A 17,617-nucleotide genomic window follows, 5' to 3' on the forward strand; every position below is an offset into this window, starting at 1 on the left:
TGTTTTTAACACATTTCCCTTTAGTGCTTAATAATAACAGCAAACGAGAGAATAAGCCGTATCTCCCTCATACAGGATATCCTATCTGAATAGGAAATGTTCCGGTCTGTAAGTCACCATTTTCTTGCTTAACAACTCTGTTGAGATTGAGGTGTAACTTGTTATGGCCGGAAGCTTCTTGCACTTATGTTCTACAAAGTTTACTGGGTTATCATTGACAAAGATTTAATGTGACTAATGAAATTTTGGATCCTTTTCAAATATATGTAATTGAGCTTGCTGAAAATGTTATTGAGAGAAAAATTCATGGATAAGTTTGGTAGTTATCTATCTGTTTATCATTTAGGTATCTATTTCATAAAAATTGTGCTTAAAGCAGTGTTAGGAGATACTAAGATGCCTAGTGTACTCACAAGTCCCTGGAAAAGAGATGAACAGATCTGCGCTGTGGGAAGAGCGGGTAGGGTGATGTCTGCTGTTTCAGAGGACTGAGTAGTCTGGAATTCCAGTGTAAGCTATATGGATGGGAAGAAATGCAAGGGGAAGCCCATACTGGCAGCTTTTCCGTGATCAGATTGGAAGAAGTAGATTCCTCTTCTCTAGTTCATCTTTCTGCCTTGTTTTTTGTCCCATTCCAGACCTCCTGCACATCCCTCTTGCTGGGTCAGTAAGGACTCTCAATCTTGGATCAGTTTTCCTTGCTCTATCCTCTCATACTCATCAGCATTTTAAAGATCCTCTAGTTTTTCCCATTTTAAAACAAAACGGAGCCAGCACAAACTAAAACATCCTCCTCCATCCCCTGGCCTTCCGTCCTGCGCGTCTCCCCCCTCTTCACAGCCACATTCTTTAAGGAAGAGACAACTTACTGCCGCCTTAGTTCCTCTTCCCACCATACAGGAAGTGCTCCGCTGACATCTGTTGTGACATCCTTTTCAGCCCTCATTTTTACGTTACCCAAAGATAACATTTGACCATGTTCATCCCACTTGGTTCTCTTTCTCTTTGTTTGCACAGTTCTCTGCTGGTTTGTCCACTAATTGTCTGGCCTCTTGAATCTCTCTCTTTTTCTCTTTATTAAATCTAAAAAATCTAACACATTGTGTGTGGGGGTGACTTGGGGGTGGTTGGGGGCATTCCCTTTACTTAGTTTAGTTTCAGTGAGGCATTCCACAGGTATCGATCTGAGACCTCTTCCTTTTCTCTTCTACACAAATTCTTGGTTAATTTGCTTCATTCCTACGTCAGCCAATCCTATCTTAATGCTGGTGATTTCTAAGTCCTTGCTTTAGCTCCTGTGTCTTCCTTGACCTCCACGTCTGCATACTTCGTTGGTAGATTTATTTGTGTATCGTATGAGACCTGGAGCTTAAGACCAGCTCTGCCTCTTCTTTCTTCCATTTGGTTAACTGGAAACTAGGTTTTGTTTGCGTTCTGATCGCTTGCCCACTCCCAATCCAAGAGCTGCTTTTTCTGACTTCTGTACATGGAGGTTTGTCTAATATTCTCAGTGCCATTGACAGCTTCCTTAGTTCATGCCACCTGCACCCTACCACCCCTCACATTCACCCACCAGGTGCCTGGAACTAGGGCATTTGGCTAAAGAAGAAAGCCAGTCACGTCACTTACTTGTGTAATGCCCTCGGTGGACTTCAGGGCAAAGATCCAAATTCTCAACTGTTTTTTTTTTGTTTGTTTGTTTTTTTAAGATTTTATTTATTTGACAGGTAGAGATCACAAGTAGGCAGAGAGGCAGGCAGAGAGAGAGAGAGGAGGAAGCAGGCTCCCCGCCGAGCAGAGAGCCTGATGCGGGACTTGATCCCAGGACCCTGAGACCTAAAATTTTTAAAATTTAAAATTTTTAAAAATTTTTAAAATTTCACTTTTTAAAATTTCACTCCGGGTTTAGTGGTCACCATTGCATCTACTACCCCTCTCCTGACCCTACAAATATCCACACATCCATTTCTCATACTCACTCATTCTCTCCCCCTTTGTCTCCCTTAACTCCTACCATACTGAATTACTTTGAACTTTGCAAGTTTAGTGTTTTCTCTTTCTACAAATCTTATGTACCTGCCTTTCATTCACATCTCTGGCCCCAGTTCCCACTTGCTGTACCCACTTACTAAATCTTCTTTACCTTTTAGGTGTCTAAAAGGACTAAAGACTAAAGGACTAAAGACTTAGGACTAAGGACTAAAGACTTAGGTCTCCTGCATACTTTTATAATATTTGGAACTTCCTCTGTCACAGTACATATTGCCACACGCTGGACAGGGGTGAAATTTACTTTTTGTTTCCTCAGGGTCCAGCCCATGTCTGGCGTATATTAGCCTTTCAAAAAAATGTTAAGAGTATAGAAACAATCTAATGACCTAGCATTATTCTTGAAAGTGTTAAGACAGATGATTTTTTGGCAGGGCAAAAATTCATAAAATGGAGGTGGGTCCTGGAACTCTCCATAAGCAGATAAATGGACAGATTTGTCTATGAAGCACTTTACAGGATGTGCGTGTGTGTACATGCACGTGTGTTTGTGAATGTGCATGCATGCTCACGGTGTCTGTTTTAGCTCTCTGTCTGAGACCCTTAGTGCCAGTTAGGCCAGGACTTTTGCACAACCAGACATCTTTTATAACTAAGTAGGGTGCTGCTGCTTCTTGGTAATTTTTTTAATCAAATGTAAATTCATTGTTTTAATCTCCTCATCCTTGCCCTTTTTCTAATATCTTATATTTTCCTACACAATCATGCACTTTATTCAGGTTTTAAAATATACTTCCATAAAGTTGAAACAGTGAAATGATCCCATCTTGTGTATATTCCTGGGATTCTATTTGGCAACAAAGTGAAGTAAATTTTTTTTATTATAAAAATTATATTTGTTATGGGCATTGGGAAGGGTATGCACTCTGATGAGTGCTATGAATTGTGTAAGACTGATGATTCACAGACCTGTACCCCTGAAGCAAATAATACATCATATGTTAATTTAAAAAAATATACTTACTATAACAAAAACATCTGAGAAAAGATCATGTAAATAAACTTTTACTTTATGTTAATAACTTATTTAGTAATATTATGTTAAAGTTAGAGGCACATGAATATATCACATTTTCCCCTGCATCCAGGCTAATGGGGAAAGAAAGCAGATTATTCTCTAGATACAAACTTGGTTTTTTTAGTTGTCATGAAAGGCAAAAGGATATTCTGTATGAATTTTTGTAAGTTAATTTTACTTATTATTTTATTTAGTAAAGGGTGATTCTAATGTCAGTGTCTTTGGACCATAACATTGACCTAACATAATAATTTAAGCCATTTCTTTCATTTAAAAATTGAACATAATCTGTAAATGATAAATTGTTTTTAATGTGTTTGTGGACTGAAGTTATTAAAGTTATTTTCTCTAAATCTCATGCTATTAAAAATTTTTAATTATAAATTAAATTTTTATATATAATTTTTTAATTAATAAAAGATCACTTTATTCCACTAACCTACACTTTGATATTGTTTTGTTCATGATTTCTTTCGGTTTTTATGTCCTTTCAGTCTATATCTATAAGCATTAAAGTTTTCATTTGTTTTCATAATGATATGTAAATAATTTTGTTTTTAAGTAATATTTTATTTAAGATATGTTCTTTAAAATAAAGTTTTATTTTATTTAAAATGGGTTATTTAAAATAAAGTTTCATTTTATTTGAAATATGTTATCTACATAATTATTTTCATACTTGGTTAGATACATAGAATCTGATATAAATAAGTTTTTAGACAGGAACTGTGATTTCTGACTGAAACTTTACTTTTTATTCTTGAAGCTCTTTTACTGTTAGTAACACATCATAAGATGCTTACTTTAATACCTAACCTTTTCTTTTAAATATCAGATAATATACATGTTAAAGTAATCATGAAATTGGTGGTATTTTTATAGAAGCTAAGATTGAACAGAAGAAGATCCAATCACCTACTATGCATATGAAAATAAGCATTTCTGAAAATAATTTGCAATAAAAATAGGGATGTTAATTTTGTACATACTTGTTCACTATGACCTTGAATAATTGGATGATTTGGAAGAAAGAGTAGGAGAAAGAGAAAGAAAAAAGAAAAGAAACAGAAAAGAAAAGATTGGTTGGAAAAGTTTCTCTGCCAATGAAATGACATCATTCCTGGAAAGGGTTTGATAATTGTGCAAGAAGGATCAGGAAAGTACTACCACCTAGTAGCTGAGAACTGCCTGGAACAGCCAAACGACAGAAACAGTTTTCTGAACTTTCCAAAACTGCCAGCATAAATGTGTGCAGATTTTAATGAAGAAAACAGATGTAAATGAAGGGGGGTGGGTGGGTGATGGAAAGCTTCTCCATGTGTAGTGAGAGATCCAAAAGAGAGAGGTGTCCAGTCAAAAGTAATGCTTTTAAAATATCTTAATTATCCTATGAAAATTAAATTGAGGTATAAAAAGAAAGTGGAATGGTTAAAAATAAAGTCTTAATTCTGAAAACTAAAAGTAATGCCTTTTATGCTCTAACCTTTTAAACGAGATTGATTATTTTCACATTCACATAAGCGTTCTAATAGACTGATCAATAATTCATGAAATAAATATTTAATTTTTATGAGATTTCTGAGATGAGGAAAGTCCCAGTGTTTACACATTGTTGGGAATTCTAGATATGGCCAGCTATTTGGGGGAGGTTTTTTCTTTAAAAAAAAAAAATTATATTTCCCACTAGCTTTTAAAAAGGGGTTTTAAAATTTCTTTTAGAAATAATGCTTAGTATAGGATCCATTTTCACATGAATCTTTTTTCTTCCTTCAAAACCATATTATATAGAATGTGAATGATTAATGTTTGCATTTGTAATTTGACAATAGCAAAACTTTTGTTTTTACTTTAGAGGCACATTTAAAATGACCACATTGACTCTTGAAATGTCATTAATGAATTTCATGAGTACATATTTCCTGCCTTGTAATTTGTTTTCTGAATTATCATGTAGTTCAAAAGAGATGTGAATGAGTTACTTTTCCACGTCCTATGATCGTACTGTACAGATTACAGAAAGATATTCTCATTGTAATGAATATTGTACTGTTTGAACAACATTTGTTTCAGTTTTAGTACAGAAGAAATATGTGGATGGTATCTGAAATATTTGAGAGGAATCTAGAAAAATGGTACTATACTAATTACCTCGCCTATTCCGAACTGGAGGATCTTTTATGGTTTTAGGAAGCTAGAAAAATCCAGTTGGCACTTCCGTACATTTTTGACCATCTTTAATATATTGACATGTTTTTCTTTTGAGTTTATCTCACCTTTCTAATGAAGACTTAATGATTTTATAAGCATAGTGATGATTTTATGTGCTTCCTTTTCACAGTACTATAAAATCACAGCTAAAGCTAGTTTGCTGCAGCTTCACTGTCTTGAGGTAAAATAGTTTTTGAAAAGAAATTAAAAACATAAAAATTTAAAAACTACAAATGTTCTTACCACTTCAGGTATTGAAATTGCAGTAGAAAAGTGTGCTGATTTTTTAAAAAGTAAATCAGAATTTTCCCTATAATGTTTGCACTCTAGAAATACTCTGGATTTGTTTGAGGGCTCCTATTTTAGTGTTTGTCTCTATCTTCATTTTCTTCACCCAAAACACATACAAGCGACTCCTATTTTACAGATGAAATGATTGCCAGTAGATGCCTGAGGAGAGGGGAAGATGAGTTACAAAGGAGATGCTCTGAGTGGTCTGAAAGGGGTAGATGGGGAAGCAGTATTGTACTTCAGTTTACTGATAGGATTTGTGGGGGGTAGGGGGCAGTAATTAGGACCTTGTTCTAGATCTGTTCTAATCTGTAAGTTTTCTTTTCCTGAAGTCAGTGCCCCTGAACCACTGCCCAGAAGCCTAGTTTATAGTCATAGGTCGCAGAGCTTCCTGGAAGAGTTTAGTGCTTTTTGGTGATAAGGTAAATATATAATACCTGTTTTGTGTGGTGATGGTTGGCAAGAGATTACACTGGCACTGCCCCCATCCACTGCAGGTGTCTGCACTAGGCCTTTTATCATATTTATTTTATTACCAGATTACAGTTCCCATGACGGCTCTTATCAATGGTGTTTTTGCTAAGTCTCATTAGCTCAATTAAAACTGTGTTTCAGGGTGCCTGGGTGGCTCAGTGGGTTAAGCCGCTGCCTTCGGCTCAGGTCATGATCTCAGGGTCCTGGGATCGAGTCCCGCATCGGGCTCTCTGCCCAGCAGGGAGCCTGTTTCCTCCTCTCTCTCTCTGCCTGCCTCTCTGCCTACTTGTGATCTCTCTCTGTCAAATAAATAAATAAAATCTTTTAAAAAAATAAAAATAAAAATAAAACTGTGTTTCATTATTTGGCATATTTCTTAAATTCTGTCTCATCTGGTATTATTTCTTACATACTGAAATAAAGTGACCTTGTGAGTTATAAATAATTTTTTGGCCTTTCTAGACAAAGTTTGCCCTGATTTTATGATTCATTGTCTGGAGAGAATTTAGTTCAGTGTATACCTCTAGGTGCTAAATGTTAGCAGAATTATTAAGGAATCTATCTAATGCAGAAAATCTGCTTTGAAGCTAGATGTTTATGGAATGAAAGCACATTGATAGGAAAGGCTTACTTTCTTAATACAGTTTTCCTTCATTTACTAGATTCTCCTGAACTATTTTGGAAACTATGTACCAAATGCATGGACGCAGGATAATGGCTGCACTCTTTGTGATCTGGATACCATTGACTTATCAACAGTAGATGTGAGTGAATTGACTATGTGTGAAATGTAGAAATAAAAAGCACAGTGTCATGAAATGCAATGATTTTTCAAAAGAAGCGTGTCATTTTATAGTTTTAGTGATCTGGTAGATAATGGATTTATAAAGCCAAAACATGATGACTCAGAAAATTGCTAGATTTGTGTGTTTCTGAACTGTTTTTGAAAGTAAAACTGGCTACAACAAAAGGGACTTAGTTGTTAAATATTTAATAGCTTTTTATGATTGGATGCTCTTGTTTTTAGTCTGCTAACTTAATCAAAACACTGAGGAAAAAATGCTTTAGCATTTGTATTGACTAGTATTCTCTGTGCTTGATTTTCAAAATTGATAATTTAAAAAAATATATGATTATAGAACTAAAGATTTTATTATAAGTATTTTACATAAAGTAACTCAATTAAAATTCACAAAATCTCTTAAGTACCATTGATTCAGTTTTACAAATGAAAAACTGAAGTACATACAAATTAAATAATTTTGCTTAAGGACACCCGGTCTTTTTAGGCATTAAAGGTGGCATTTGAATGTAGGCAGTCAGCTCTAGACCCTGTGTTCTTGACCACAGCAGGTACATATTATATGCCAGGCACGGTGCTATATGTTTCATAGACATTCATAGACAATTATAGCTGTAGGTTATCTTTTATACCTTGAGGGTAAAGGAGCAATTAGAAATAATATTTACCTATAGAACATTTTGATGCATTCTTCTTCTGTCATCAACCAGAGCAGTTTTAGGATACCTTATAGTAACATTTTTCTTCCAAGAAATTGCTCGTTACTTGGAAGATTTATTGTGTATATGAACAGCTGGATTCTAGGGATGATTTTGTCATTAAGACTGATTCTTTCCTTCATTCATCATAGGTTTATTGAGTTTCTACCACATGCCAGATAGGTAGAACCAATATAAGCAAAAATAAAATTCCCAGTTATATGGTCTTGGTAACTCCTGGATCCGTGTGAATATAATATACTCTCACTGGAAAGAACTGAAATTCCTGAATTAGTTTCTCTGCTTATCACTGTCTAAAAGGAGGACAAAGAGTAACTTGTGCCCATTTAGGAGCTTCTGAATAGAGCCTTACTTTTCTTAAAAATAAGACTTTTTGGCTGGTCTCTCAAATAACAAACTGAATATTTCCTATCTGGAAAGAGTGCCAGAATATTTCTGAATGAAGCAGCACCGTGATGTTTAAAAATCCATCCTGATCTTTATTGCAGAAAGTAGCGTTGTCCTTTAGAGGGAGCGTTAATGCTTTTTATCTGTTTGGTCTTCTTTTACATAAACTTTCTTGTGCAAAGATAGAAAAATATTTACTTAAGTTAAAAAATACTTAAATTTTTAAACATTTTAGTTATTATGCAGTAGGGATATGAAAATTAAAATTATGTGGGTAGTTAAGATCTCAGGCCTACCATATTCTTAGATGTGGGCATTGGCAAGTTTCTTTCATGTAAAGAAATATTATATAAATAATATTTTATATGTATAAATTATATATACATATGAAGTGCTAAGCCTTCAATATATGTTAACTGTTGTATTATCATTAATATATAAAACAAACTTAGATGGATAATGAAAAGATAACACATTGAAACCCTGATCTCTACCTACTAATTACGTATTCTGAGTTGCTTAATTTCTGTAAATTCCATTTTCCTCATGTGGAAATTTGGAATAATAAGTAACTCTAAAGTTATTATGAAATGTATTATTTCGTTTAATAAAGGAGAGTTGTAATCTTCTTTTTACTTATTTCCCCTCTTAAACTGAGAACTCTTAGAGGGTAGATATTTTGTCTTTAGTTGTTTGTATTCTTTTATTCAGTAATAAATATTTGGGTGAGTGAATAAATTGATAAAGAAGTATGATAGTATATAAGGTGTACTTGAATGCAAACAAATAATAAGTTATGATCCAGGTAACAAATATATGAAGCATCCATCATGAAAAGATGGGAGAGGAGGTACCTAATTCAGTACAAACATATATGATACTTATAAAAATCTTTAATTTTTAAATTCAGGCTTTAAGACATGTTTTAAAAAGGCATTATAACAAAATCTTTCATATAGTTTTGATAATAACACTATTACATGGTCATTTACTTACGTTTCGGTCTTCCACAATCATTTGTAAATTTTTTAAGCCAGGAACGTTTTACTCCTTGTTGTAAGTGTTGCTCATCATAAGGATGAACAAATAATAATGACTATTTCAAGAGTTCTCATTGCAATGAATGAAAGATAAACTATCCTCTAAAACATAACCAAAAAGAATTCTTAAAAATCTATAGAAATAGATTGAACAAGATAAACTATGTTAGTGAAAGAAAATGGTTTTCTTATATATATAATAATGAAGCAAAATAAAGTACTATCCATAAAGGAGAATAAAAGAAATGTTTAAAGATAGAGATAAAGGCTCAAGACCTCTATGATTGCTTTATCTGAGCTATAAATTAAACGCTGAATTTCCAAGCCATAGAAACCAAAAGGGAAACACAATTAGCATTCTGATTCTTAGATGAAGATGATAAGTAGATTCAAATTTGAAGGACATTTCTTTAAAAACTATCATAAAGGAAGCATTGAATGGTAGAGTAGGCAATTTCCTTTATTACTTTTATATAATAAATATGATAGTGAGTTTCCTCTTCAAACTTAAGTCATAATGTCAAGATATGATTGGGTAAATCACTTTGATGGGGGCCATAGGAATGTATTCTAAGTGTTAGACAATTGCCACAGGACGATTATATTTAGCAGATTATGTTGAACTCATATTCCTAATATATTTTATGTTGTATTGATTAAGACTTAAATAGTATTTAGAGTACATCCACACTAGTAATAATTTGCTTTTATGTTTGCCATAAAACAAAGGTCCATCCAAATGTAACAATAGGAGTTTTTATTGAACAACCAACCCCTTTCCTACCTCGATTTCTGGACATATTGTTGACACTGGATTACCCAAAAGACGCACTTAAACTCTTTATTCATAACAAAGTAAGTATTTGAGAAATGAATATTTTATGTGAAAACTGTTTTTGATCTTCTTTGGAACTATTTGCTATTATTTATTTATGTCTAAAATAACCCATTGAGCTAAATACAGTGGAGAATTTGAGGGGTAATTTACTGCCCGGTTTTTTAGGACCTAAGGACTTTAGAGTCTGAAAACTAGTATCACAATATTGGAGTGAGTTCCATGAAACCCAATTTTGTAGACCCCAAATAGTGGAATATCAGCTACTTTCATATGGCTCAGTTTAATATATAAGTGAAGAAATGCCAAAGGTCCTCATATTCCTTTGCCTTTGGGTTAGTTCTAGGACCTTTGATGGAACTGGTCATGAAATTGTTTGCAGTTTAAGTTAATACTGTGACATCAGAACTGAAAATAGCTTCCAGATATTGTATTGTTTTGATTAATCATATAATGGCATTCTCTTCCCTAAAGGATTTTGAATCTGTCATTTCCTCCAAAAATAATCAGAACCTCCCCCAAACCTCCCACATATAATCTAAACTTAAAGACATTTTTCCTCAATATTTTCCCATTTACTTGTCTCTTTCCAGTTAAAACAATTGACACTCAACATCTTCTAGAAAAATACAATAACTATGAAGTATGCATTTTCTGTTTTGCCCAATGCTTTTTGTTTAACATTGTTCTTTCTTCCTAATGTATATGTCAGCTTATCATTTGCCTTTTCCAGAGAATATTTTAAATTTGCAGAAAACCAGCTAAAATTAGCTTAAAGGGTGAATCATTTAGCATTTGCTTCGTAAAATGTGTCATGATATATTTATTTACATTGAAATTTTTTTTTATATTGTGTCATTATATTTATGTCCCCCTCCTTTCATAGGACCTTGTGATGAGAAGGGATTTTGTCTTCTCTTTTTTTATATATAAAATTAACTCTGTGCAGCTTTTATGCTATATGTAGTTTTAACAAACTGTGAAAATCTTTCAAATAACTTAGTGTGAAACAATACACAAAAAGCTCTGAAATGCTCTAATGTTGGACACACATAATCTTATCTAAATTTTAGCACAGTTGAATCATACTAATTTGATGAGTTTTATGTTCATGATTTCCTATTATATTTCCTTATCAACAAAGTTTTGTTAAACTTTACCTACTTTTTGTAAAAATACAATTTTATATATGACCATTTTTCTCTCTGGCTTCAGAGAGAATTATAATACTTATTTTATAAAATATTATATTTATAACTTAGATTAATATCTATTAGGTTTAATAGACTTCTTTTTGGATATTGGATGTTTTAAAGCACATGTCTGAAATTCTCAGTCTACGAGCCATTTTTCCTTCAAAGAGAAACATTTTGTAGCACTCAGGATTTTTATTTCTTCAAGTACATGTCCAGGAGTAGATGTTAGAAAAATCTTGTGTATATTCTATTTATAAGATATTGATATGTATCTATTTTAGATTTTTCATTTGATATTTAGGTGACATTTAAATATAATGTGTTTGATATAGGTTATTTCATCTGTAATTGAGGGAATATGTTAATTGTGGAATTCACAACTTTGAATATGATGCCAAAGCTACATATGAATGCTTCTGAATAGTTCAGTCATCCTATTGTCATTTTCACACTAATTTTCCATTTTTAAAATATATTACAGGAAGTTTATCATGAAAAGGACATCAAAGTATTTTTTGATAAAGCTAAACGTGAAATCAATACTATAAAAATAGTAGGACCAGAAGAAAATCTAAGTCAAGCTGAAGCCAGGAACATGGGAATGTATGTTTTAATCAATTTAAATTAAGTAATTGCTACTAAAGAAATATGAAGAAAAACAACTTTTCTTCAAAATTAGTATCCTGAACTTGAGTATGTCAACTGTGTGTGTGTGTGTGTGTGTGTGTGTGTGTGTGTGTGTGTGTTCATGTGTATGTACTTGTGTATGCTCATGAGCCACACCTCTGCTGTTACACTGTATCTACATTTGTGTGTATTTACTTGGCAATGGAAATTACATACATAATACATATAGATATACATATATAGAGAGAGACAGACAGATATGGCTAAGAGTCAACATATTTAATCAAACTATTAATTGAACTGCAGATCAAGATTTTAAAACATACTCCAACAGTGGTGCCTGGCTGGCTCAGTCAGAAGAACATATGACTCTTGATCTCTGGGTCAGGAGTTTGAGCCTCACGTTGGGAGCAGAGATTACTTAAAATAAGATATTAAAAAAAATCCTTAGACAAATCAATAGTATGGTTGTGGTAGCAGTGATTTAAATGTTTACTATCTGAAGATTATGTGTGGCGAAAATGTGTGTTTCAGATTATGGGGTGTGAAGGGTATTCCTATTTTCTAGCCACCTACTAATCTAGATAAAACTATAACCCTCCAAAGAAAGTTTTAGGTTCTTTGTTTAGCCAGATTACTAGTAAAGTTCTGGTTATAATAAAACAATCATTTTTCAGTGAATGTTAATTGAATATGCCAGCAGTGAGTTAAGAGCTGGTGAGAAAAAGGTGAATAAGTCATGTGACTTCTCTTCAGATGTTCTCATGTGTTGTGGAAGCTCACGGTACAGAGTGATGGGTAGTGCCTTATGTGAGAATAAAGATATAGGCAGGAAAACGGGCCTCAGAAAGACAAAACTAATGGTTCCATAATTTATTCATTGGAGAATGAATAAATGGATCCACATTTGGAACTTATTTTCTCTAAGTTTTTTTAATATACTTTGTTGTGTCTGGCTTCTTTGGCTCAGTACAGTGTATTTTCATTCACTCATGTCAATACAGTTATCAGCAATTCATTCTTTTCATCACTAAGACTGTCATATGAATATACCACAAATGATTTTATTCTTACTGATTGATAGAATTAGATCATGTCCAGTTTGGAGCCCCTTGATTAAGATTGCTAATGAAAACTCCTTATTAGAAGTGTATGTCTATGTGTATGTGTGTACATATTTTGCTTCAGTATATTTTAGGAAAATACCCTAGAGTAGACTAACTAGGGCGTAGGGTTAGAGTCAATATATGTTTAGCTTTATAATTCACATATATTAGCTTTAGATGTACAACATAATAATTCAATATTTGTTTACATTTTGAAAAATGATCACCAAAATAAGTTTAGTTACCATCTATCATCATACATAATTACAAAACTTTAAAAAAGTTTTCTCTATTTCTTTGCACAAAGTTTTAGCAAAGTTTCCTCTCTGCTGTCTTATATGACAGTGGTGTAGAAACAAATGTGGAATAGGGATACATACTGACAATGGTGGAAAGTGGTAACTGGGATCAGCAGTGGGGGAGCGGAGCTCAAAAGGTGAGAGCCCCGAATATAGAAACCATTAATACTTGGAAGCGTCCTGCGTACCAAAAGTAGTTCTTTCCTTCTTGTTCCTGATGATAATGCTACAGACTCTCCCAAGAAAAACATATATCATAATCCCTGACCCCTGATAAGAAGCAGGGGAGTAAATGTCTTAGAAAGAATTCCATGCAAATCAAGTTTAAAAAGTATTGATAATACACATTTGTATCTCCAAGATATTTGTATATCTAAATATCTAGGAATCAGTTATCAGCAATAATACATTTGTATCTCCAAGATTCCCATTTGTATCTCCAAGTTTCACTTAAAACTGAGTTGTTGAATAAACGAGATTTTGCACTGTGTGTATGTGTATGTGTGCAAAAAAACATTTGATTTGTGAAAAAAAGTTGTTGATAAATATATTGAGATAAACTCTGTTTCCCTTTTAGAGAGGTCTAAGTATTAACTTCTAAATTGCAATTCTGACTAGGTCTTTTATGCCTTAAACTTTTTAGTAGCTTGAAAATGTATTATACTTGACCTAAAATTTTTAGTGTTGATCTCCATATGAATATCTATGTTGATAAAGTGACCATTTTGAAATCTAAGACAATATTTATCCCTTTGGAGACTGTCTTACTATTTTGATTAGAAGAATATGGTAGAGAAACTTTATTTTATATATAAGCTTTATGTTGACATTTTTCAACTAGCAACTATTTGTTTTATCTGATTCTTATTTCTTTTTCAATGTTAGGGATTTTTGCCGTCAGGATGAAAATTGTGATTATTATTTTAGTATGGATGCAGATGTTGTTTTGACAAATCCAAGGACCTTAAAAATTTTGATTGAACAAAACAGGTACTGCATAAGATTCATTGTCAATTTATTTTTAAAATGATAATCATTTTCTGTGTCTATGTGGACACACTATGCTTACATACCTGTGTTTAGTGAATTAAGGGAAATCACATGAAGTTATTTTCTGTGCATTATAAACTTAAAATTCTGATTAGTTTTCTTTTAAAGAAGTTAAATAGAAAACAACCTAATGAAAATTAGAAGTATTTAATATTAGTTACAACTATAAATGCAATGTTTATCGATTATATTTGACCTATTTTTCTGTTAAAATAATGTGAAATCATGATATATCTGTAAATTTGGAATTTTTAAATTATCTGTACATATTTTTGAAGTAGAATTTAATAAAACTTATGACCTAAAAAGTTACTGCAAACAAAGATCTAAGTTCTTAGATTTGAAAGAAATTTCAGAAATCTGTGATTTTTTTTAGTACTGAACTAGTAATTACTACTCGGCAGTGACTATTTTTATTTAATGAAATTGAAGTGTGAAAAATCATCTATATCAGCTTATCATGATATTAATCATTATTTATTATATTACACCTATTGCTCCTAGTAGTCATTAATCCTCCTACTAATAGCCCACCTTTAATGAGCGCTTACTAAATGCCAGGTATTGTTTTTAAGTATGTTTACATATATTAATGCAATTATTTCTCTTAGCAAATAGTACAGTTAGCAGTGAAATGTTAGAATTACTGGTTTTATTTTGCTGAGTAAAATATATGAGAAATCTGCTAATCTCTACTAATCTCCTCTATATGTCATGATTTGCCAGTTTGAGAATTCAGTTATTACTTCAAAATCTAAGACCGCTTAGTATTAATCTGTATATACAGCCCCACTGTATATCTATAAATTGCAAGCAATTTTTCAAAACATATAAATAATGCTTTGATCATTAAGTAAGGAAGAACAGCCTATCTTAGAGATATGAGATTGAATTGCAATTTGTGACTCTTAAAACCTAGCGGAATTCAGTAATACTTTCTTGAATTTGCACTGTTAATTGCCTCTTAATTTGATTTAAATTCAATATTATGGAATGTACAATTCTTATTTTTTATATTTAGAGATTTTATTTATTTATTTGTCAGAGAGAAAGAGCACACAAGCAGGGGGAGCAACAGGCAGAGCAGGCAGTGGAAGAAGCAGACTCCCTGCCGAGCAAGGAGCCCCATGTGGTACTCGATCCTAGGACCCTGGGATCATGACCTGAACCGAAGGCAGTCGCTTAGCTGACTGAGCCACCCAGGCATCCCTGGAATGTACATTTTTTTAGATAATATTTATATGTGTTTATTATATGACACTTTTGCAGGTACTTATTCTTACAGTGAACTATTTAATGAATTCATATTATGTATTTAACATATATATATATATATATATATCCCTTTAATGTTAATCTAATGTTTTAAACCTTGTAAAAAATAAAATTCCCTCATAAGTAACTCAACTGCCCTCTGGAGTCATTGCCCTTGAAAGGCCAATAAAACTTAGGATATTTTTCCAATTCCATAAATTTCTGTTACTGATCAAATGTTTAGGTTCATATGATACTTATGGTTCTTGCTTCTGTATCCAAGCGTATAGTTTTCGTAAAGAATTTGCACACAACAAAAATTTGTAAGATTTAGCAGACTTGACTGAAGGTTAGAGGAACAAGGGATGGATACGTTCCAAGACCTCCAGTGGATGCCTGAAACCACAGATAATTCCAAACTCTATATACACTGTTTTTTTCCTATACTTACAGACCTGCAATAAAGTTTAATTTATAAGTTGTTCACATAAGAGATTAACAGCAATAATAAAAATAGAACAGTTATAACAAGATACTGTAATAAAAGTTATGTGGATGCAATCTTTCTCAAAATATCCTTTTGTTCTGTACTCATGCTTCTTTTGACGATGTGAGATGATAAAATGCCAGTGTGAGGAGATGAAGGGAGGTGAATGACACAGGCAGTATGACTTAGTGTTAAGCTACTGTTGATCTGATGATTCTTCAGAAGAAGTCATCCGCTTCATGGAAAGTGATGGATGGGGGCTTTACTGTATTTCGGTACTCAAAACGTTGAGGGGTGCCTGGGTGGTGGCTCAGTTGTTAAGCGTCTGCCTTTGGCTCGGGTGGTGATCCCAGGGTCCTGGGATGGAGCAGGCTCCCTGCTCTGTGGGAAGCCTGCTTCTCCCTCTCCCACTCCCCTACTTCTGTTCTTTCTCTCGCTGTGTATCTCTCTGTTAAATAAATAAATAGAATATTTTGAAAAAAAACAAAACAAAACATTGAGGCACACTTAAGATGGATTTTGAGTTCCATTTCTTTGCCCAACCTTCTTTGGAAGGTAGCTGGGATTATAAATTACAAGATTTGTTTTTCTAGTATATATTCGATCTTATCAGATATCACTATTGAATTATTCCTTAAATTAACATAATATGTTAATTTATATTATCATTTCTAATATTATAGATATTCTAAACAAAAAAACATTTAAATGTTTCTGGTTAACATGTCCTTTTAATAGGAACCAGGAAAAATAACAAAAATCACTATTTTGAATGATAAGTATTTACAGACTATGTTTCACTTTTCTGTAGGTAAGGGAAAAAGCACCCCTGGTGCTCACAGGACTGGAGTATAGGGTTTTTTTTTTTAAGATTTTATTTATTTGACAGAGAGAGATCACAAGTAAGCAGAGAGGCAAGAAGAGAGAGAGGAAGGGAAGCAGGCTCCCCGCCGAGCAGAGAGCCCGATGCGGGGCTCAATCCCAGGACCCTGAGATCATGACCCAAGCTGAAGGCAGAGGCTTTAACCCACTGAGCCACCCAGGCGCCCCTGGAGTATAGGTTTTTTTGTGGCAAATACCTGGTTCATAAACTTCCTCATGGAAGAGTTGGGTGAGCTTTTCTTAAAAATTGACACCACTATAATTCACTTCGTTTTTAAAGTAATTCTAGAAGAATCCCAGAATTACCTCATTTGGAAAGTGTTGACACATTATAAATCAGATTTTCCTAAGAAAAAAACTGACATATTTTGAATTTGTACATGTGCTTGTCTCAAAGGAACTGGTAGGTAGTCAGACAGGGTGCTATGGCAATTACCCTCTGTTTTGTTTTTTTTAAGTAGTTGAAGGGCCAGAAGAATGTCCAGTATTGCCAGGACTAGCACAACCCATTTTAAAAGTTTAAAAAAAAAGGAAACATACTTTAAAGTAATTCAGGACTTAACTTTAGGAAAACTGGCCTATTTACAAATATCTCAGTTCATCGTTATTCATTTTTTTATTCAACAAATATTTATTGGTACATCAATGCACCAGGGATTGTTATGTCTTCTCAATGACAATGAAAATATTTTATTTCATTTTGTATAATTTCTGAAATGCTTAAAATAACTAAATAATTAAGGTAATTTGACTTAGTTGGATATAAGTAAGTACTTTTAAAAGTCATTTTTATACTTTCATTAGCATTTTCAATTACTTTGCCTTTCTTCTTACTCTTAAGAAACATCATTGAAAATCAGCAGTGTGCTTATTTAAGAAAAAGTGGGAATTCC

General features: G+C 33.1%; 1 protein-coding gene across 2 annotated transcripts in view; it reads left to right on the forward strand.

Annotated features, from left to right (window-relative positions):
- Positions 1 to 17,617, forward strand: part of PLOD2 (procollagen-lysine,2-oxoglutarate 5-dioxygenase 2) — a 94,874-nt gene that overhangs the window by 65,537 nt on the left and 11,720 nt on the right. For both annotated transcript variants that reach the window (XM_032346492.1, XM_032346499.1), the window contains exons 8-11: positions 6,703 to 6,804; positions 9,718 to 9,843; positions 11,501 to 11,622; positions 13,937 to 14,041. In XM_032346492.1, coding sequence (XP_032202383.1) covers positions 6,703 to 6,804; positions 9,718 to 9,843; positions 11,501 to 11,622; positions 13,937 to 14,041 — 455 coding nt within the window. The remainder of the gene's footprint in view (positions 1 to 6,702; positions 6,805 to 9,717; positions 9,844 to 11,500; positions 11,623 to 13,936; positions 14,042 to 17,617) is intronic.

The sequence above is a fragment of the Mustela erminea genome, chromosome 1 (genome assembly GCF_009829155.1).
Source record: "Mustela erminea isolate mMusErm1 chromosome 1, mMusErm1.Pri, whole genome shotgun sequence".
Taxonomy (NCBI): Eukaryota; Metazoa; Chordata; class Mammalia; order Carnivora; family Mustelidae; genus Mustela; species Mustela erminea.